This window comes from Spea bombifrons, chromosome 10 (assembly GCF_027358695.1).
Source record: "Spea bombifrons isolate aSpeBom1 chromosome 10, aSpeBom1.2.pri, whole genome shotgun sequence".
Taxonomy (NCBI): domain Eukaryota; kingdom Metazoa; phylum Chordata; class Amphibia; order Anura; family Pelobatidae; genus Spea; species Spea bombifrons.
Genome location: NC_071096.1, coordinates 5,001 through 29,187, shown reverse-complemented (window position 1 = coordinate 29,187; position 24,187 = coordinate 5,001). Strand labels below are relative to the sequence as shown.

The window sequence follows — 24,187 nt, the reverse complement described above, 5'->3', positions numbered from 1 at the left end:
CTAAGTGCAATGTTCAAAGCACGACACAGCAGAAGCTCTTCCTGCAGTTTTGTGAAACATTTTCTGTGATCATAGTGAGGCCCAGAGCTCGATTCCTGATAAATAATTACTTGGCAATCCAACGCACTTCATCACTTCCAAATTAGATTGGATTTATCCTCTGCTTTATTTGCAGGGTAATTACATTACACCCCCTCTTACCGATTACTGCGTCTGTCTTACCGCTTCTAATTTACAGAGTCTGCTCTTGCGCTCTCGATCGAGCCCTTTAGCCGCTCCCGACCCTGCTTTGTGACCACCTAACCCTTTCACATGCGCAATCGCAGACCCCTTGGTAAAGGGAATTCTGCATTCCCTGCTTGCTGTATAACTTTGGCTGTTTCCTGATCTTCTGGTTGTGTTCCCTGAGTAATTCACTAAGCAAGACGCTGTTCGGGCACGAGGGCTTCGTGACATAAGGTGTAAGAGCTGTTATAACACTGAAGTCATTTTATGTTTTTTCCCCGCTAACAGGGGTGGCCCAGCACACCTCCTAGCACAATGGGCAGGGTTGAAAGAGGGAGCTAAGAAAGGATCCTATGAAGAAAGAGATGTTAACCAAAGGCCTGTCCCAGGCGTGGCCCCAATAAGGTAATGAGGGAAAAGTAGATCATATTCCCAAATAAAATGAGAAATGCCCCAGCTGTGTATGGCTGAAATAATACATCTGAGAGGGCCTGGATTGTGTACTCCGTCCTATTATTAATTTATCTATATAGAGCCGCCATATTCCGTAGCGTTGTAGCAAGACCCAAATCATGTTGTTACACCTCTGACACGTCTCTGATGAAATGTCTTATTTCAAAGGATCCTCCAGTGTTTTTTTAAGAAAGATGCCAGTGGATTCTCACACCTTCTAGAAATTTACTTCTAGAAATCTGCCCCTGCAACATTCTCAGGATAGAGCCCACGGGAGGTCTTTGGACTGAGGACAGGGGTAAGGATCTTTTAATTCTAATCTTCTAATTATTTTACACTTTATGAACTTGCTTTATAAATAACTGGTGAGTGGAGACTCATGCGGGTCCACGGAATCAGTTATTCGGAAAATGTAGTGCAATAACAATAACGGTGTCCAGTTATTAGTCCCATCCTCCTCCTGGATACAGAGTTTCTTTGCATGGATTTTAATAACGCCAATGTTTTATAATAAAAAAGGTTTTCTGTTTCTTTTGTAGCATTTTTGGTTACAAAGTCTATATTACGTATCGCTAACTGAACTTTCCTAAAAATGCGGACGCTTTGAAGACATTTTATCATTAAGGCGTTAAAGCGTCTCAGAGAATCGTTGCTGTTGCATTCAAACGTCGGCACAGAATGATTTCATTTTTTCTCAGTTGTCTCCATGGAATTAGTCGCCTTTACATCAAGAATGCCAAGAGAGGCATTGATTTTGTGACAGTCACGAAAACCTTGAGTTTGATAGAGACAGATATGTATCTTTTGGCATCTCTAACAAAGCTTCGGGACTGATTATTTCATCACAATTTTTCAAGGAACTTTTCAATTTTTCCTTCTTCCAACCATTTTTTTTATTTTTTCCTTTTTTTTGTTGTTTGTTTGGACCTATATTTGACATACAAAAGGTGTTTTCAAAGATAAATAGTAGCTGGTTTGGGAAAGGCTCCGTTATCTTTTCAAAGAATTATCACAGTTCAGGTTACTGTAAACATTTACATTGATACATAAACAAAGTCACGGAGAGGGAATCGCAGGGTTAATCTGAAGCCGCAAAGTGTCTTATTCTCCGCTCGGTAAGGAGCTCTCGGGTTGCAGGATTGTGTACGATTTCTCAGCATGCGCTACCAGTTTCCCTTTTCATAGACAAGCAGCAAAACTGCGGAACCTAGGTTCAGAGAAAAAGATGCAAACGCAGAAATAAATCACCGTCTGCAAGCGAATCGTTTGCTGCTCTCTGCTGGCCACAAAGTGACGGCCGTGAAGTTAGTGGCCTCCAGCTCTGGGAGAGGATTCTGCTCCAGGAAGCTGACCCACTCCGGACAATAAATACCCCCTGCAGCAAATCTAATGGTTCCAAGCAGGCCCAGGCTGGCCATCTGGCAAACCAGGTAAATGCCCTGTGGGCCAGTGCCAAATGGTGAGCGCCATTTAGCTTTGATGCCACTCTTGTGGCAGATCCAGTGCTCTAATGTGCAGCTGCTGGCTGGATACGAGCTGGCGTGATAGTGTAAAAGCGTAGCGTGCGGCCATGTGTGTTAAGCTGCTGGCCTTAAAGTGGCAGGACTGCTTTTCTTCTCCAGTATGACCCTGGTACCAAGGAAAAGGCAAATCGGCTGGGCTTAAAATGCTACTCATCACTTAACGTTAAATATTGGAATTATAAGGAATTACAAGAAAAAGAAATGACCATATTAATTTTTAAATACAACAAAATTGATAAAGGAATGGGTTTTATTGGCACCCGGTCCGTGGACGGCCGCGTAGATTCTTCTATTTCCTGATGTATTTCACCTGTATTGGTTTGTCAGGCATGTCGACGTCGGGAAGATTATTTGGCTAAATGGTAGTTCAAACATTTACAGGGACCGACTGAAAATAACAAGTAATTGATCCCTGGATGGAGGTAACTGATCGGACACGCGCTTTCTAGCAGACGTTTCGTTAGCCGGCAATGGTTCACAAATGTTCATTCTTGGCTTCCAACCCTGATAATGTTACGAGAAGAAATAGTAATATCAGCACCTGCTGGAACTGGTTTTCCATTTCTTTTTGGAAAATTCTCCGGTCTGAAGAGGATATGAGTTTTTTAAGATATTAAACCACATCATATACCAGAAAAATAATTAATAACAATTATTAGACATAATTCTATTCATCACAGTTCTGTATAAGATCTATTTCTGGAATTTAATATATACGGCTTGACATCTACGTCGTAATTGCATTACTGATTTAAAGTAAGTAAGTTGTCTTTAAAGTCAGATTAACTCGCCGCGTGGCCAATGTCCTAACGTAGCATCTAACCTGCACATTGTAATTAAAAACAAACTTAAAAAATGGGTCCCCGGAACAAAGCAAACAAATCCCTTTACATTTCCATTCTGTGTTATCTGATATTTAACCCATTAATTGTGGTTTTCGGCTAGTTTCCTGCAACAATTACCTGCAAAAATGGCAGAAAAAATGCTACACTAAGCTGGAACACCCCATCTACCCCCCCCCCCCCCGGGGGTTAACATTCACATAATCATTTTTACTAGAAACACAATTTGAGAATTTTACCCAAATACTTCTTTTTCAGTACGGTGCAAGCTGTAAAAGTCCCAGAAATAAAAAAAATGAAAAATATCAAAAAGTAATTGGAAATAAGAAGCCAGAGCCATTTAGTGAGTATAACAGATGGTATCACGTTTTTAGCCACAGGCAAAATGCCAAATGACATGACTAAATAGAAAAAGAAATCCCCACAGTATTGCAGTTTTGTTCCTATTGAACACACAGCCTGAAAGGCAGGACCTTTTTAATAACCTTTCTTTGACAAGCTTAGAGCTATTGTAATGCTGAAACCTGTCTTAGCCAAGAGAATAGCCCTCGCCGGGGGGCCGCTGCCTGCCAGATCCAACGTATCCAGCCTTGAAATACATTCACGTTTAGCCCTGACTTACAGCGATGAGCTGACAGCGCTCTCGCTGACGCTGCTTTCTCCAGAGATGAATAAAATCCAAACATTTACATACGATGAAAACGGAGCCGGTACCGGAAAGGAAATTGTCTGTAGATTACAGGGATCGAGTCTCCGGTTTATTCTAAATAATTAACAATTTATCTGTTGCGTTTACATTCATCGAATGGATTTGAGTGAAAAAGTTTATTCCAGCTTTGCCCAATTGGTTAGAAAAAGGGATTCTGGAGTTAAAGTGACCTGTCAGATTTTACAATTAAAATGCTATTATTTGTTTAAAAAAGCCTTTTGTTAATAGATCAGCCCCATTCGGCCCGTCCAAACGCCCGTTTTCCTGCTGTAAAGACTCAAACCTTAATTAGTCCTTGGTCTTTTACGGAAGATATTTGCCTCCTATTTCAGTGCTATAGCGCCCCCTGGGCATTTTCCTCTGGAGGGCGAGCTAACATTCGACATCCTCCGGAGCGGGGACTCACTGTGGGGCAAAGTTCTTACGCTTCTTCTCATTGTGCGTTTTCTCTCCCGATTTATACATTTCCATAGATTAGGACATTACGGTCTAGAGGCTGATTTGCAGAAATTGTACAGAACATATCCACATAGTTCCCTAACCCAACCAACTGGGAGATGCAAGTCCCGAGGGGTCCCTAAGCTGGAAAAGGGTGACCTCGCCATCATCCAATATGGCGGGTGCAACCTTGCCCTTACCCTCCTCCTAGAAGTGACATCGTGGCAACACGCACAGTATGCGGGTCCGCATTCCCCCATTCTGCCTCACTCGGGTTGCCATGGGAGGGCGTGGCCTGGCGTCTTCCGTCATACCGACAGGGTATTAGCGTTGCTATGCAGATGTCATAGCAACGCAACAACAAATCAATTCAAGAAACCTTGACCAGGTATAGGATAGCCACCTCAATGCCTCTGTAAATAAATACCCCACCTCCTGTCCCTCTGCGTTTAGTTATTAATCCACCTTCAGTGTTCCTGTTATTCGCTCTTGTTCCCTCGACCAAGAACCATAGCTGCCCGTCCTGACTGCTTTCGCTTTCACCCCGCCTTTTGCCTCATCCTCCGGTATTACGCTCTATGGAATTACTGCCCTCGTGCATCCATCTCCAACCGCTTGGAACAGTGTCTCTGTTTGCACATCACCTGCGCATCACTGCAGGTCATTACCGCGGTCAATGACATCATAAAATTAGCCAGCAGCCACTTTAATGTTTATTGTTAATTATTAATATTTGACTATGATGTGTTTGAACTGTGTATTTTTTTCCGGTGGCTCTCCCTTTTTTGTGAGTATAGTTACAGTTCATTCACCAAATCCAATGTACGCGTCCTATTGGAACTGGAATCACAAAAACACGCAATCTAAAAAGGTCAGCCTAGGAAAGCGCACAGGCTTCAGTGAACGGACATGCGCGTGTCAGGTGGGGAGGGAAGTCTGGTGTGCCTGCCGGGTGAATCGTGTTTCACCGGCTTGCCCCAGTTTTATATGTAGGTTATTCACATTAAGCTCGACCTCATCCTGCAGAAGGCTGCCCCACGTCCTCTCTGGCCAGAAGACCCCGCACATATGTAAGGAAAATGCCCCCTAAATACTTGTTAACCCCAATCCTAAAGGATCCATCTTCCTGGCAACATTTCATGAGATTATCATGGACACGCGAGAGCGCTGCGCTCCCCTCTCATAACCCATGGATTGGGATTGAGGAGTCCAACGAGCGCTCGTAGATCTGCTGCTTGCCGAGGGATTTCATGTTCCTTCTGTAAATTGCTCTGGTTAGTCTCCGGTAATTCATGTTATGGTTCTGCACGTGATTTACAGCCATGTTGGTGAACGTTATTATAGGAAGGGATTTCTTACAGTCTCCGGTATTTGGAACAATCAATAAATAAGTGCCCGGGATTTATGGAAAAATATGCAATTTATTGCCAATAATACAAACCATTGCAGAAGTGAAGAGTGTTAAATGTGAAGGTTAATGAGGCTTCTGGCATCAGATCTGTGACACTTCGTTAGCTTCAACCACAAACATTTCCTCTGATTGACAAAAGCATATGTTTTTTGTGAAAGCAGAGAAGATGGCTCCACTTCTTTCTAAAAACTTTCATTTTTTCTATTTTCTTTGTTCTGTTCTTATTTTGTGTTTTTTAAGATGTCGTTAGATGCGTATGAAGAATAATGAGGCTTCTCCACGGTAGAACATGCATTAATTGCCACCCGTGTAATGATCTGCCCCGAGTCCCGAGGGCTCTCCATCTTTCCCCAGCCGGGAGGGCACACGCGTCTACGATGACATTAACAATGTGACAAATGACCTCGCTGCCACGCGGCTGATTCAGTGATTGATCATGTCCAATTAATTCCTGGGAGAAATCAATGGTCTCTGCCTTACTCATTTGCATTAATTACAAATACAAACTTTAAATGAATCCATTCCTTATGTGCGTTTGGGGAAATGAGGATGCAGCGGTAATTAAACTTGGAGAAGGTGTTTCTTGCTAAATCGTAAGAATGAATTTTATTTATATTTAGACCCAAATAGATTTACAAGAAAAAGGGCAGCTTCATTTCTGCCAAACAAACTATTTTGTTTAAAGGACCCAAAACCAGGAAATGCCTGAAAAGTGTTTCCTTGGTAATAAGGGAATTGAAGGAATTGGGTCTGTGGCCCCATAAGGAGGGGGGGTCAGAAAGGGTGACCCCCCCAGCCATGTACTGCAGGACATATGTCATTGTCACATATTGCTGAGCGGCAGGTAAAGTGCTGCAGGGGGTAATATGTGAACTTTATATGTGGCCGACGTGGTCACCCTAGTGTCAGTACAATTCCTGCACGTTATACACACTATTCGGAGTTTTATTGCCGTGGTGCTCTTGATTTACCTGTAAAGAACTAACAGAACTGACATTGCGGAAAACAGGGACACCTGGTTAGGAAAATATCACCAGAAGAGGGGACTCCTGCGATGGATGTCCGTGCGTCACTTGGCATTGAACATCGTACGCTTGTGTGGCTGGAAATCTTTTTTAGGTCTGGATTGTGTATTTTTACTATAATCATTATTTTTGCTTGAGGGCCACCAAGTCCTTGAATTCTACATTAAACGCCTATAAGGCCTGCAGTGCGCTCACCCAGGACATTTATCCCTAAATGTCCAAAAGTGCAGCCATGGTCAGTAAAATTGCTGAAGCTTCCCGCCCTTTCCAGAAATTATATATTTCAAATGAACGAGCTTCCTTCCGTCTTATAAAAGAAGCACGTGATGCTTCCTGACACGGGGCGTTTACTGCTGTCTTGTGTTATTTCCGATGGGGCAGGGTTCTTGGGCCATGTTTCCTTCACGCAATGCCGGATCATAGGCATTTACCACCAAAGGATGGTCCAGCCATGCAGCGTATGCGCAGCTCGGGTGCCCCACACAGGGAGTTCTCATGGAAACCCCATAGGTTGTGATAACGTTAAATTAGATGCCCTGACAGTCACGCAGAGATTACACGGTGAGGGGACTCTCAGTCACTCCACAAAAGACAAAGAATAAGCTGAGACTTTTTAATGCAAATCACCCATTTCCCCCATATTTCCACTATGTTTTACGTTAATATATAATATAACGTTAATATATAATATTATATAATATATCGGATAGATCTGTATAGAGCAGTTGATGAAGTGAGTGTTTTCGGGGCAGACAAGGTTCGCCATTAACTTTCTGTGCAGGATTTGCAGCCCTCATGTGGACGCCGGAGCCAAGAGCTCGATGTAATATAATATCTTTGGGAAAAAGACGTTATCCTGCAGTAACTGTGTCCCCCTCGCGCTGCAGATCAGCTCAGACCTCGCTCCCTAAAGCCTGTCCCACAAACGAGCTCCTAACAGCCCCTAATACCCCACGCACAATGAAGACGAGCTGCCCTTAGAGAGCACCAGGGGCATCTGCAGAACGCCGAGCACAGACTGAGGGTGAGTGAATTCTTTCATGCATTCGCAGCCCAGACCCCCTTCCCGGGATGGGGAATGATTTGTGCCGGGGAGCTGGAATCTTCTCCTGTATTATCCTTTATAGTCACTCGTGGGCTATTATCACGTAATCAGCCACTGATGTGAATTTGGGGCAGATTTGTCCTGTAATCAGACTGAATTGCCCTGAGCGCTGATTGTGTTTACAGATATTCAACGTGAATAATGCGGTGGAGCGGCCGCTCGGCTCTAATGAATGCGCTCTTTGTGTTGTTGTTTGTATCTTATTTTTCTCAGAAAAACTTGCACATTTTCCAAGCTCATCTTCTGTTTGCTGGCAGATGTCTGACGCGTCCCTCGCTTTGTGGAATGTGTCGGCTTTATGAGAGCGCTCAGTATTTGGGTAACTAGAGGTGCGTCTCTCGTGTACATGTGAAATTTGACAGCGAGAGACCAGATCCCATCCTGCGAGTGAATACGGAGTGAGCTCCGTGTGAATGAGTCGCAATCTCAATATCCGGCCCATACGGAGTTACAATGAAAAATGAGGGGCTCAGAGAGATCCCGGGATCAGACGCTGTGGGGCATTAGAACATTTTGCCCCAAATCACGGCTGGGATCCCCGGAATGTCGTGTAAGATGCACCTGGCCATCTTATTAATGTTAAGTCACATTGTGATCAAACACTATTGATCAGGCGGTGGGGTGACATCTAAGGACACATTCAAGTGATACCCAGGGGTCTGCTTTCTGTATGCGAGGCAGGGGTCTGCTTTCTGTATGCGAGGCAGTGTTCATGCGCGTCTCTGCATGGATATCACCTGGGTACCAGCGCCTGAATGCAATGAACAGGCTTCAAAGACCCCAATAATGCTTCAGCAGCCTATTTGAAAGATCAGTTCCTCTGACAGCATAACATTCATAGCAATAAACATCAAACGCTGTAAGAATAAACATTTTTTACAAAATAAGCCGTTATTCTGGTGATACCCCCTGAAAGACATTTCTGTGACTTGTCAGCTGATCTGAGGCGTCTCCGTCCTAAATGAATGTATTATCTGTGGTTCCCTCCAAGGTTTATTAAGCTCGTCTGTCTGTTGTTGCCACTTATTTCTTGAAAATGTATGTGATTTTTTTTTTTAAGGGTCTCAGGGGTCCTAAGGATATCACACGCGACCTAGTCTGTAGTAAAGACTTACACCTTAAACAGTAGCTGCTCTTGTCTTTATTCCCCTCACTGTATTGGCCTCAACCCCTTCTGCTGGGAGGCTGTTTCATTTTATGCAAATCTTTCACATTTCTCCTCATTTGAAATAAACATCCCTCATGTACTTTGAAAAATCCCTTTATGAATTTAAGTGTCTTTCTCCCATCCCCTCTCTCCCGACTCTCTTCTATCCCTCTCTCTCTCTTCTTCCCCTCTCTCTCTTCTTCCCCTTCCCTCACTCTCCCTCGTCTCTCTCTGCTTTCCTCCCCGTCTCTCTCGTTCTCTTGCATCCCCTCTCTTTTTTTTCACCCAAACCGCACATATTGAAATCCCTCAGTATTTCCTAATCTTTTTTACCCCCGTTTAGTCACCTCCTCAACTCCCTCCAGAATTTTAAGATCCTTCTCCAAAACTGTCCCCACCACTCTAGGTGCGGTCTGACCAGAGACCTCCCTCCTTCAATGCTCATCCCACGATACCTCAGGCGTTAGAAATTAAATCAAATCGTTCCACGATAATCAACTGCCATAAAGGCAAAAATGGCCAGCAATGAAATCAATTAAACAGCAGAAAATTCATTCGGAGGTTCGTGTATTTGTTTGTCAAAGGACTTTTGTAATATTCTCCGGTTAATATATTCACAAATTAATTAGTTTTCATATGAATTCATTTAAAATATTTTTAGAAATGTTGACATGTGTGAAGCCATTTTGTCTCATTAAGCCCAGCCCGCTTTTCTCTCTCTCTCCCTCTCTCTCCCTCTCTCTCCCTCTCTCTCCCTCTCTCTCTCTCTCCCTCTCTCTCCCTCTCTCTCTCCCTCTCTCTCTCTCTCACCCTTTCTCTCTCCTCCCCCCAGAACTAGAAATGTTTTATAGAATATTTGTTCTGTGCATTCACTATATTCAGTGGATTTCGTTAGTCGTGTAGACGAGGACTTGGTGAGATAACGAGGATCATTTCAGTTTTGTGACATTTAGGTAAATAGTTCCAGAGATTTCAATGTTTTTGTGTGAAATTGAGCTGTTTGGTTTTATAACCATTTGGTGATAATATTGGGTGTTTTCTTCATATCTTATCATATCGTAGCGTTGTGTAGATTCTAAAACCGCTTATTCATCCCGGCCAGTCACAGCCGCGCTCGTGGTGGGAATATCCTTAATAATGGCCTTTTAGACATTATTATCAAATCTTCTGAAAGTATCAAATAATGAATTCCAAAAGGTGCCGGCCGCCCGGAGAAGCCGCTCACTTTCAGCACATGACCCAGTTCCCTGACATTGTTTGAAGGAAATGGTTATTTAGAAATATCAGCAGATAGTTTAAATGACTTTGCTGGCAAAACACAAGAAGCGTCCTGTGAGCTTAGGTCTCCAAAAATAAAGTTCCCTCTGTGTTCTCAATAGACGCTCAGTGTTCGGAGCCGCACGAGGGGGAGGAATTTACCCGGCCGTTTGTTGAAACGGTTTCATGCCATTAGGTATACTGTAAACCATCCGCGGAGCCGAAATTCTTTGCCTGACAATGACTCTCTGAATTTGAGATGCCTTTTTCATTTTATAGGGAAAGGGACCGGCACATATTGCGAAGAGAGAGCCGAGTAACAATCCAGTTGACTTGACTCTGTCTGGATCGTGGAAGACGCTGACAGCTGCCCCAAAGCTGAAAAGCATTGTGGAGGTGAGTGGGGTTTTAACTTTTAGTGAATCAAATGGGCTGAGTGGATATTTGTTTCTGTGAAGTACCCCAGTGTGACAGTCATGCCCTGGAAGTCAGGTCTTGGAGCAGAATTAAAAGGCGTTTGTAAATTAATAACAAATTGGAGCGGAATTATACCTTGAGCTCTTCAACAGGCTCCGACAAATCAGATTAAACAAAGGGTTATATGCAAAGCTTAATTGCCATGTGACCCAAAAGCAGGCACTGATAGGCTATTGCCATAGAAATTGAAAGAGCTTTGCAGTTTCTGTGTTTTTATGCAGTTAAACCTTTATTTGCTTAATACGCTAATGAATTAGCGCAATGAATGCTTTGTCTTAGTACAGCGGTTTTGGGGCAGTAATGGCCAGGGCATGGGGTTTAGGTTCCACCCTAAATATTAGCCAGCGGTGTCCTCTGTCTGTCTGTCTATACGGGGAATGTTTCTGTGACCGACCGATACGTGCGGGTTGGTAACATGTAGATCCAATAAGATCATGCAGTATCTTTTGGCGAAACACCCCAGTGCAGCTACTGGATCTGGATTCTATTAGGGTTCAGGTAGCCTGGAGATATCCGCCAATTGGGGTCCACATTTGGGGTTTATTGGCTAATTGTAAAAATACAAAAGAAAACAGGCATTTCAGGTTAAGGGGAATTCAATGGAAAGGTGGCAAGATCATTGTATGTGTCCTCTGATTTTTCATACATGGTCTCTCATGTGTAGGACTTTCTCCTGGGATATGATGTGCACTACGAGCCCAGCCGCCCGAGGCCCTGGCTTATCTGACGTGCATCAGTACAGCCAATGGCTGACCATCCGACATGAGGCTGACCTGCTGCCTATGAAGGAAGATTTGGCCCTGTGGCTTACAAACCTCCTTGGTGAGAGAACCTTATTGCCTATCATCCCATGGGCAACGAGGACCAGACCACCCGCCACATAAAGTCTTCATGTGTTTCTTAACTATATATATTCACTGGACAGGGCAACCCTAATATCTGCTGGGTGTGTGCGGGCTTTTGGCTAAATCCTAACCCAAAGCAAGTCTGGCAGGGGTGAGTGTGGGGTTGTGAATCTGTGTGAGGGTATCAGTTTATATGTGAGTGTGCAGGTGTAAGTGAATGTGTGTAGGGATAAGTTGGAGAGTAAATGGGGAGGTTGCGTTTGTGTGGGTGTGAGTGGATGCAGTGATGTAAGTGTTTGCATGCAGGGGGTGTTATTGAGCTTGGAGGTGTAAAGGAATGCGGAGGATGCAAGTGAGTGTGGGGTGTGAGTGTTTGTGGGGGTATCAGTTTGTGTGAGCATGCAGATGTGAGTAACTGTGGTGTCTAGGGGTATGAGTGTATGTGGGGATATATATTTTAGAGTGAATGTGAGTGTGAAATTGAGTGTCTGAGGTGTGGGAGGTATAAGTATGTGAAGGTGTGAGTGAATGCGAGGATGTCATTGAGGGTGTGTGTGTGAGGTGTGAGTGAATGTAGCAGTTTGGGTCTGCTTGTGGAGATGTGAGCATGTGTGTGCGTGGGGGGGTGTATGTGAGTTAAGTATAATGAGTTTGTAGGAGTTTGTGAGTAAGCTTGGGGTGTGAATGAGTGTAGATGGTATGAGTTTGTGTTAGTGTACAGGGGCGTGAGTTTGTGTGTGGTCGGTGTGAGTTTGTGTGTGAAGGGGTGTTAGTTTGTGTGTGAGTGTGGTCGTCCTGAGTTTGTGTGTGGGTGTGAGTTTGTATGTGGGTTTAGGAGATGTGAGTTTCTGTGTGAGTGGTCGGTATGAGTTTGTGGGGGGGTGAGTTTGGGTGTGGGTTTAGGGGATGTGAGTTTCTGTGTGAGTGGTCGGTGTGAGTTTGTGGGGGGGTGAGTTTGGGTGTGGGTTTAGGGGATGTGAGTTTCTGTGTGAGTGGTCGGTATGAGTTTGTGGGGGGGTGAGTTTGAGTGTGGGTTTAAAGGATCTGAGTTTCTGTGTGAGTGGTCGGTGTGAGTTTGCGGGGGGGTGAGTTTGGGTGTGGGTTTAGGGAATGTGAGTTTCTGTGTGAGTGGTCGTTGTGAGTTTGGGTTTAGGGGATGTGAGTTTCTGTGTGAGTGGTTGGTGTGAGTTTGTGTGTGTGGGGGGGTGAGTTTGGTTTTAGAGGATGTGAGTTTCTGTGTGAGTGTGAATGGTGTGTGTGGGGGGGGTGAGTTTGGGTGTGGGTTTAGGGGATGTGAGTTTCTGTGTGAGTTTGGGTGTGGGGGGGTGAGTTTGGGTTTAGAGGATGTGAGTTTCTGTGTGAGTGAGTGTGAATGGTGTGTGGGGGGGGTGAATGCTCTGTTCAAGTTGGCCTCACTTCAGCCCGAGCAGCAGGAGCCGCTCACAGCAGACTTTCCTTTACATCACCATCTCCTTCTGTAAGGTAAATTCCTTCCAGAATTATTATTTTCTTTGGATTATTGAAATATTTTTTTTATTCACCAGTCCGATCTCCCTAAGGTTTTAAAACAAAATTGACTTTACTATTTATGGCAGGATTTAGAGAAATACCTGCTTGTGCACAGCTGTGTGAGTGCTTAGCCCATTATTCACCAATGTTAAAGCAGGTTTTTGGCTATTCCATATGAATGTGAAATGTCCTGTCGCTGTGTCTGCACATACTTAGTTTGACCTAAGTATCTATTAAAAACGAATAAATGGAGCTCCTTATATGTTTACGTAACGCGAGCGCGCACTCTAATATTCGTTAGCGCTTGGTAAGACCCAAGAATGTATCGTTTCAGGCTCTGCTAACGAGTGAAACGCTTGGGCTTTCTCCTGCTGCCGTTTTTGTTCCTTGTTTGAAATGTTTAAGGATCTTAATGTATTTTCCATTTAACGGAAAAAGTCCCAGTTTTTCAGCTGCCTCGTTTAAATCAATATACGTGAACGGTAAAATATGTCAGGGGCTCCACTGCAGCAGAGAAATCCCACCTTCCAAAGCCGTAAAATATGGCAAATCGAAAGCCGACACCTAATATATTTTTCATTGAACGCAGATGTTCAGCAGGAGGCGCGCTCTCGGCGTTTGGGGACGCCTGGTACATGCAGCACAGCCGCGCACGCGCAACTTAATGAAACCCACATCTTGGCTTCATTACACGATATCCGGAGATATATATAGGAGGCCAAACAAATTCCAATAAATGGATAAAGAATCTATAGGAGGCCAAACAAATTCCAGTAAATGGATAAATAATCTATAGGAGGATAAACAAATTCCAATAAATGGATAAATAATCTATAGGAGGATAAACAAATTCCAATAAATGGATAAATAATCTATAGGAGGCCAAACAAATTCCAATAAATGGGTAAAGAATCTATAGGAGGATAAACAAATTCCAATAAATGGATAAAGAATCTATAGGAGGATAAACAAATTCCAATAAATGGATAAATAATCTATAGGAGGATAAAAAATTCCAATAAATGGATAAATAATCTATAGGAGGATAAAAAAATTCCAATAAATGGGTAAAGAATCTATAGGAGAATAAACAAATTCCAATAAATGGATAAAGAATCTATAGGAGGATAAACAAATTCCAATAAATGGATAAATAATCTATAGGAGGCCAAACAAATTCCAATAAATGGATAAAGAATCTATAGGAGGATAAAAAAAAAATCCAATAAATGGATAAATAATCTATAGGAGGATAACCAAATTCCAATAAATGGATAAATAATCTATAGGAGGATAAAAAAAATTCCAATAAATGGGTAAATAATCTATAGGAGGATAAACAAATTCCAATAAATGGATAAAGAATCTATAGGAGGATAAACAAATTCCAATAAATGGATAAATTATCTATAGGAGGATAAAAAAAAATCCAATAAATGGATAAATAATCTATAGGAGGATAAAAAAATTCCAATAAATGGATAAATAATCTATAGGAGGCCAAACAAAATCCAATAAATGGGTAAATAATCTATAGGAGGATAAAAAAATTCCAATAAATGGATAAATAATCTATAGGAGGCCAAACAAAATCCAATAAATGGATAAATAATCTATAGGAGGATAAACAAATTCCAATAAATGGATAAGGAATCTATAGGAGGATAAACAAATTCCAATAAATGGATAAATAATCTATAGGAGGATAAACAAATTCCAATAAATGGATAAAGAATCTATAGGAGGATAAGCAAATTCCAATAAATGGATAAATAATCTATAGGAGGATAAAAAAATTCCAATAAATGGGTAAATAATCTATAGGAGGATAAACAAATTCCAATAAATGGGTAAATAATCTATAGGAGGATAAACAAATTCCAATAAATGGATAAAGAATCTATAGGAGGCCAAACAATTCCTGCAGCTCCCGGTTTATGTTTGGTCTGAGCCTCTTATTCCATGAATTGCCCCGTTTCTTGGATCAAACGTATATCAGCAGACCCGGAAGGTGTCAGAGTTTGCCCCGGGATATTTACCTAGGTCTCGAGGTGTAGCGGCAGATTCACAAGTTCAGCTGATTTAGGAAGGTCTCAGGTAATGGGTTCACTTGGGCCATTCTGAGATGTTTGCCTACTCTGTGCATCTTGACAGCTATGACCTTTTGTTGTCTTTCCCAGGGAAGGAGATCACAACAGAGACCTTCCTGGAGAGGCTGGATAACGGGGTGCTACTTTGCCAGCTTGCAGAATCCCTGCAGAATAAATTCAAGGAGAAATACCTGGACACCAAGAAGCAGGAGAAGGTGAGTGTTGGGGCTGCTCTCACTCGGCCGTTTGGGTTTGCTGGATTCCATAGTGGGGGAAACGGCTGAATAAAGACCCCGAGAAATTGTCACATAAAGCAAGAAGCAGTAAAGGTAAGTGTGTAATGCCACCGGTCCACTGGCCATTTGCCTTGTTTGTCCTATGGCCAGTCTGGACCTGAGTGTTAGTGATACTTGTAATCGTTATTGATGTTAACAAGTAAATTGATCTCATTGCTTGCAGGGAGAACTGTAAGACACATGAGTTATTATTTAACCCCTTAATGACAAAGCAAAAGTCAAAATGCATTGTTTTCAATGGGTTTAGGGACCGCCCATTGTGCTTAAGGGGTTAAAAATGGTCAATACATTAAAGACATAAATGAACATTCGATTATTAATTCCTAATCAATGGCATCCTGCATGAATATAAATGAGTTACTTGGTGCTCCCCAGACCCGTAAAAAACAATCCCAAAATATTATCTAAATTCACAAATGTACTCAACAATTTATGTGAAAAAAAGAAAGGTATAGAGTGTTATTTCAGTATGAGAAGCCGAGAAGCCAACCTGCCAGATTCCTGAGGGATGACCTCATGCTTTCCACTCACACATTTATGTCCTGCATCAGGGAGACGAGGCCGTAAAACGAGTCAGCAGGGGACGCTTCTCGTGAAACCTGAGAACGGCATTTAGGGCACTGCTTATTAAGGACATATATGTCAACACGACGTGGTCCCAGCACATGGAAAGTCAATTAACCGTGAGGAACTCAATAAAAAATGAAAAGCAAACAATAGGTATGTTTGGAAACATGTCAAGTTTAATTAAAATAGTTTCAGGATAATCTGTAAAGCTGAGCTCCCATTGATGAGGTTCTTGGGCTCGGTACTTCTTAGAAACAGAGATTCTTTTACGCAAAGCACGGTAAACGTGAGCTCTCACCTCCTCAATCACATAAATGTTTAGACAGATCCCGTGAGACAGAAATCTAGGCTTTTTGTGGAAGGTCACTGTTCACGCATCACAGCAGCGCCACTCCGTCTTTCCTTAGAGTTGGATAAATTGGGTTTAGAAGCAGATCACTGGTTCTTTCATCCATTGGTGCTGCCATTTGCACATCGGACAGGACTGACCAAACATTTTACTTGGGCTTGGTCCCTGCGCTACCCTTATGACATCAAGCGCTGTAGTCAACCGATTGGCCTACTCCATTGCATCAGACTCTGCTTTATTTCCTACGAGCCTTCTTGGTGAGTATCCATCTCAGCTGTCTGTCCTCCTCTCCCAGAGCCCCAAGCTCCTCAAACTCCTCTTGTTAACACCAGAAGTAAATCTGACCGGGCAACTTCTCTTCTTAAAGTATCTGAAAGTACTCTAGTGGACAGATGTCATTCTGTGCTGTGCTGCGATCTGGAAACACTAGTGGGGGTACGGCTCATTACCCAGTCATGCCACCGTTTTGGGTGTTCATGTGACCTTTCTGTGGTAGGTAGTACACCTAACATTTATGCGACCGGGTAGCTGTACTCTCTGCCACCTCATGGATGTATGATGCCTGTCTGCTCCTGACTCACATATACTCATATGCACCCACTTATATGCGCTGCTTAAATCCTTGGCGCTATATACAGCCACTGTAACACCACAGGCACATATACACACACAGTGACTATAACACTACATACACACACAACTACACCATACACTACAGAATTTATGGTAGGTCAGGGGAAAACCTAGATCTAACGGGGCCCTGGTGCAAAAAATACCCGAGCACCCCAACTTCAACAGCTGGTCTGTGCCATCATTGGCCCCCACGCAACTGATCTGGGCCTTCTTTGCCCCCTCCTTCCAGCATACAACATATATGAACACACAAACACAAATTACACACACCTCTCATCCTCACTGACACACACTCCATCTCACCCCATATCCATGCTCACGCATACACAATTACACATCCATTGCCAAACACTCACACAAGTACACATCCATGCTCACACACACACACGGGAACACATCCATGCTCACACACACACACGGGAACACATCCATGCTCACACACACAAGAACACATCCATGCTCACACACACACACACAAGAACACATCCATGCTCACACACACACACACACACAAGAACACATCCATGCTCACACACACACACACACAAGAACACATCCATGCTCACACACACACACACACAAGAACACATCCATGCTCACACACACACACACAAGAACACATCCATGCTCACACACACACACACACGGGAACACATCCATGCTCACACACACACACGGGAACACATCCATGCTCACACACACACACGGGAACACATCCATGCTCACACACACACAAGAACACATCCATGCTCACACACACACACACAAGAACACATCCATGCTCACACACACGGGAACACATCCATGCTCACACACACACAAGAACACATCCATGCTCACACACACACACACACAAGAACACATCCATGCTCACACACACACACAAGAACACATCCATGCTCACACACACACTAGTACACATGCATTATCATACACACACACAGAAGTACACACCTATATACATATATATATATATATCCCACTGCTTCTGCAGCTTCCCCTCTGGCTGCCTGCACATAGTATGCGAGCAATCTGGGTTTCACCGCGGGGTCACTCATCATCACGTGACCATGATACGTTCCTATCTCCCCGTGCTGGTTTCCCCAAACTGTTCCCACAAAGTTGGAAGCAGAGCTTTGTCCAAAATGTCTGGGTATGCTGAAGTGGACCAACTACATATTAATGTCCGTGTATTTAGAAGGTGATGTAACTGTTGGTTTAATGGTCAGGTGTCCCATCACTAAACTGTGGATGTCAATTCTTCTTTTTAAATAACTTTGTTTTCAGTGATGTCATGGGCCGCAGTGATATTAGGGTCTATGTGTTTTCGTATGTATGTTACGATGTTGGATCTAGAATCCGCCATGGCCGGTGTACCCAAAAATTGCACCATGAAATATGGGACTGGCTTTGAATTATTTCCAGGGCTGGTTTTAATTGCTATTTTGTCCCCGTGGTACCCCCTGGGTTCAGATACACAGACTGCCTCCTGTATAGAGCTGCTCTGGAGCTTCTTCATGTTGTGTTCTCTCCTGTCCTTACGACTGACCCAATCTCTCCTGTCACCTCCAATTTCTTGTACCCACAGAGTCTGTCTTCAAATAGGATCCCCTGCAGAGTCAATGCTCCATCCGGCTCCTTCTTTGCCAGAGATAACACCGCCAATTTCCTAAAGTGGTGCCGGAGTATCGGAGTAGGAGACACTTGCCTGTTTGAGTCTGAAGATCTGGGTAAGTGTTATCAGTGAAAATGAATAAAGGCTAATGTTTAAGATCACCCACTGCTATATAGTCTAAACCTAGCTACCAAGATGGGATTTAAGAGCATTTCTTCACAAAGTGGGTGGTGGAAGCAAGAGTTGATGGGACTGATGTGTAACTGTCCAGCTGTGAGAAAAGCTAAACACTGGATTTAAATTCTAAATATTAGAGACCTTTTTATTTAAGCATAAATTCAGGAAACGCTGCGATGGATCTTTTAAGCCACGCTGGCTGAGCTCAGATGTCCCCAGATTCTGTTTTGGAAGCGTCGTCTCGGGTGATAATTCTGTGTCATATCCTATAAATGTTGTACCAATGAAGGTGCCCAGTGTCCTTCCTCCATTATTAATATTCCCATTATGTTACTGGCATAGCAGATTTAACCAAGTCGCTCGTTTTATGCAAGTTCCAGAACAAGACAAAGCGGACAAAGAAACCGTGCCCTGATGGCACTGAGATGGCATGAGTATTTAGTACAGATCCATATGAGGCTTTCATTTATTCTCTGTAGTTTCAGCCCGGATGGACCCTTTATCATCCGTCCTATTTCTGTGTTTGTAACTGAGCAATGAGCAAACTCACAAAATACTTCTGCCCCTTCTTCTAAGTATCTGTCTATTCCGTTTGCTGGGTAGTTGGGGCTTTTGTCACATTTTGCTCACTATAGGCAGACCAAGTGCTATAACTTTGTATTTATTATGAAATATTTCTGGTTTCTTTCACCAAAGCCTAAATAGCTGGTGTCCAAAAAGGATCATCTTGCCCTGTAGGTAGGAAATCTGTCGTAAACCCCTTGCCTGACTTTTCCGTGTTATTTCCGTGTCTGCACCATCATCTCGGTAACCGGCCCGGCTTCCTTTTTTTGCATGAATTATCAGATGTGAATGTCCCTCAAGATGCCTTCTGAAACACACTTGCCCACCGTGTCAGCGGCTGCTACAGTCCTACTATCTTCTTTCCACGAAAACGCTTCATTTACGCAGAAAACCAAATAAACCAAAGTAGTTTGGATTCCAGAAAATTCCAGAAACCTTTACTTAATGTATATCGTCTCAGTTAAAGAGGAGACACGGTTTGGCCGTTCCCACACTAATTTTGGGTTTCAGTGAAGGCATCTTTATTATCTGTCTGTCCTCTGCGTGTAAGAGCATTTGTTGAATAGGATTGTGATCACATCTACAGCCATAATTTGCATTTATTGAGCATTTTCCGGGTCTGGACCCATACATCCCATCTCTTGTCTTGTGGCATTAATGTTCATTGTATTCTGGTTACATAGTTTTGCCCCGTCTCTCCTGCAGTGCTTCACAAACAGCCCCGGGAAGTTTGCCTGTGTCTGTTGGAGTTGGGGAGAATTGCATCCAGGTAAAGCACCAGATCCCAGAGGGAATATTTGCATTTCAGAATCTTCAGAATCTTCTTCAAATTGGGTTTAAGTGAAAGCGATTTGTGTCCAGCTGTTAGAAAGTGCAGATGGTGTCTCCTATAAGAGCCATATGAGAGGAGATAGATTTGAAGTCGGTAGTAGGTTGTCTTGGTCTCCCCCGTGTACCTTCTTTACCCTAAGGCTACAACCTATAGAATATGCCCACCTGCCTTCTTCATATGTTTGGCACACTTGGTAGATGGTTTAAAAATCAAGGGTTTTTTTTGTTTGTTTTTTTACAATTTTCAGCATGAAATATGGGTAAATTGATGACTTAACAGAATTACTGTTTCAGCTGTAAATTTATGCTTTAACAGGTTTGGAATTGAGCCTCCTGGATTAATAAAGCTTGAGAAGGAGATTGAACAAGAAGAAATCCTCTCAAACCCGACCCCATCACCATCTCCTTCTCCCACCAAGTCACCTGGGAAGAAGAGCACCGGGAAGCTTTTAGATGACGCGGTAATATCATTCTTTCAAAAACATCCTTTACAGCCTCCAGACGCCATTTCATTCATCCTAGAGCTTAGCTCTAGGCGCATTACAATCTCTTTATTTACGAAGGAAACAACATATTTTATATCTTTCACCATTTTTCGCCAATCTAATACGGTCACACATCAACAGATTGAAATGTCTGATAGTTGGACAGATGCAATGTCTTTCATTTCAGCAAATGTATGAAGGTGGAGAGGAGATCTGATAGGGAGAGGCTGTGTCAGGTTTGGAGTTGGAGCAAAGGTGCAGGTGAAGGTAATCCGATAAGGTAGGGGAGAGCAGCAGGCGAGGGATGCTGAAGCACTGGAGCTCTGGAGCTCTGGAGCGCTGGAGCTTTATACCTGGAGCACTGTGGTCCTTGCTGTAGTGATGTCCAGTTCATGAACGAATTGTTTTTTTTTTTTTTTTTACTGATTCTTTTCAATGAACCAGATGAATCAGTTCAGTAGACTGAACGACTCATTTGTAACAGTTCAGTTTGTGAATCATTAACTGCACTAGTAGTAAGATCCTAGAGTGAGTCATCTGCACCGCACTCACAGATCAGTTCACTGATTCAAAGAACTGTTCAGAGCAGCTCTGAGTCACCAGTTTACTGACTCAAAGAACTCCTTAATCCTCACCATTAAATTAATGCTAAAGACCCCATTAATCGTAACTGTCCCTAAATTAACCCCCACCTCCCCTAACTTTTAGCAGCCCAAATATGAATGTTGTAGATAAGGTGATGCACATTAGTGTGAGTTTAGTTGCTGAGCAGTGTGGACACGTATTACATAACTGTACAATACATTGGGGTGTAACACATATAACATTACTTTACAATACATTGGGGTGTAACACATATTACATGACTGTACAATACATTGGGGTGTAACACATATTACATGACTACAATACATTTGGGTGTAACACATATTCCATTACTGTACAATACATTGGGGTGTAACACATATTACATGACTGTACAATACATCGGTGTGTAACACATTACATTACTGTACAATACATTGGGGTGTAACACATATTACATTACTGTACAATACATTGGGGTGTAACACATATTACATGACTGTACAATACATTGGGTTGTAACACATATTACATGACTGTACAATACATTGGGGTGTAACATATTACATGACTACAATACATTTGGGTGTAACACATTACATGACTGTACAATACATTGGGGTGTAACACATATAACATTACTTTACAATACATTGGGGTGTAACACATATTACATGACTGTACAATACATTGGGGTGTAACACATATTACATGACTACAATACATTGGGGTGTAACACATATTACATGACTGTACAATACATCGGTGTGTAACACATTACATTACTGTACAATACATTGGGGTGTAACACATATTACATTACTGTACAATACATTGGGGTGTAACACATATTACATGACTGTACAATACATTGGGGTGTAACACATATTACATGACTGTACAATACATTGGGGTGTAACATATTACATGACTACAATACATTTGGGTGTAACACATTACATGACTGTACAATACATTGGGGTGTAACACATTACATGACTGTACAATACATCGGTGTGTAACACATATTACATTGCTGAACAATACATTGATGTGTAACACATATTACATGACTGTACAATACATTGGGGTGTAACACATATTACATTACTTTACAATACATTGGGGTGTAACACATATTACATTGCTGAACAATACATTGATGTGTAACACATATTACATGACTGTACAATACATTGGGGTGTAACACATATTACATGACTGTACAATACATTGGGGTGTAACACATATTCCATTACTGTACAATACATTGGGGTGTAACACATATTACATGACTGTACAATACATCGGTGTGTAACACATTACATTACTGTACAATACATTGGGGTGTAACACATATTACATTACTGTACAATACATTGGGGTGTAACACATATTACATGACTGTACAATACATTGGGTTGTAACACATATTACATGACTGTACAATACATTGGGGTGTAACATATTACATGACTACAATACATTTGGGTGTAACACATTACATGACTGTACAATACATTGGGGTGTAACACATATAACATTACTTTACAATACATTGGGGTGTAACACATATTACATGACTGTACAATACATCGGGGTGTAACACATATTACATGACTATAATACATTGGGGTGTAACACATATTACATGACTGTACAATACATCGGTGTGTAACACATTACATTACTGTACAATACATTGGGGTGTAACACATATTACATTACTGTACAATACATTGGGGTGTAACACATATTACATGACTGTACAATACATTGGGGTGTAACACATATTACATGACTGTACAATACATTGGGGTGTAACATATTACATGACTACAATACATTTGGGTGTAACACATTACATGACTGTACAATACATTGGGGTGTAACACATTACATGACTGTTCAATACATTGGGGTGTAACACATTACATGACTGTACAATACATCGGTGTGTAACACATATTACATTGCTGAACAATACATTGATGTGTAACACATATTACATGACTGTACAATACATTGGGGTTTAACACATATTACATGACTGTACAATACATTGGTGTGTACCACATATTACATGACTGTACAATACATTGGTGTGTAATGCAAATAAACAAATAATCCTGATTGGGCAGGCAGGAGGATTCATAGACTATAAGGAAAGGGGCGGGGCCAATCGTCAATGTGACTGCAGGGAGGGACTGGGAAGCGGTAACTGCTGTGAGTCTCATTGAGTGAACCGATTAATTGCTTCACAAATCGGTTCATTTCAATTAATCACTTGAAATGAACCGATTCACTTTACTGATCCGAACTTCCCATCACTTCTTTGCCGGAAGGGTTTTTATAGTGCAGCTACGCTTTGCCTCTCCCCTTGTTGGACCAACTCCTCCCTGGATTGGTGGAGAGCGGGGTGTGTTGTGAGGGTGCTTTCATCTATTGGAGGATCAGACTGCATAGAGGAGGGGTTTCCAGAATCCCACGTGTCAGCTTTCACTGTAGCACAGGTAGAGGTCTTGGAAGATGTACTGGACATGCCTTCCAACATTTGGCTGGGGATTCGGCCTACCGCACAACCGAGATCGTGGGTACGCGCCACTACTTTAGTCTGTGGCCTCGACCTACTCGTGGAGCGCAACCGGGACCAGGATAGGCTGTAAGGTGTTGAGAGGCGCAGTGAGTACATGAGGGGCATGACAGGCTGCTTGTTCCCTTAAGAAACTTGATGACTGGATTTAGCGCCAAAGCAACAAATGGAATGTCCCTGCTGATTGGAGCATCGTGTTGGTTGCCAGGGTAATGGGTTCATCAGTCAACCTTTTTCTATATCACCCAAAATCTAGGGGTGCTCCAGTCCTGAAGGGCTCCTATACTGAAATATCCTGCCTAGGAGTCTCTGTTATGATGTGAAATCCCCAATTCCATTGTGATTTCGCTAGCAATATGTCTAATTATCTGCATGTTTGTAGCAGATCTTGTTGATTGCCCTTGGATTTCTGTTCCTGTTCTTTGTTCTCCTTGGG

At 42.5% G+C, this 24,187-nt stretch overlaps 1 protein-coding gene across 1 annotated transcript in view; it reads left to right on the top strand.

Moving 5' to 3' along the window:
• Positions 1–570: 570 nt before the first annotated feature.
• Positions 571–24,187, top strand: part of GAS2 (growth arrest specific 2) — a 24,580-nt gene continuing 963 nt past the window's right edge. Inside the window, exons 1-7 of the mRNA XM_053449205.1 lie at positions 571–630; positions 10,415–10,531; positions 11,277–11,434; positions 15,147–15,271; positions 18,490–18,631; positions 19,963–20,026; positions 20,405–20,549. Of these exons, the coding sequence (XP_053305180.1) occupies positions 11,293–11,434; positions 15,147–15,271; positions 18,490–18,631; positions 19,963–20,026; positions 20,405–20,549 (618 nt within the window). The 5' untranslated portion in view covers positions 571–630; positions 10,415–10,531; positions 11,277–11,292. The remainder of the gene's footprint in view (positions 631–10,414; positions 10,532–11,276; positions 11,435–15,146; positions 15,272–18,489; positions 18,632–19,962; positions 20,027–20,404; positions 20,550–24,187) is intronic.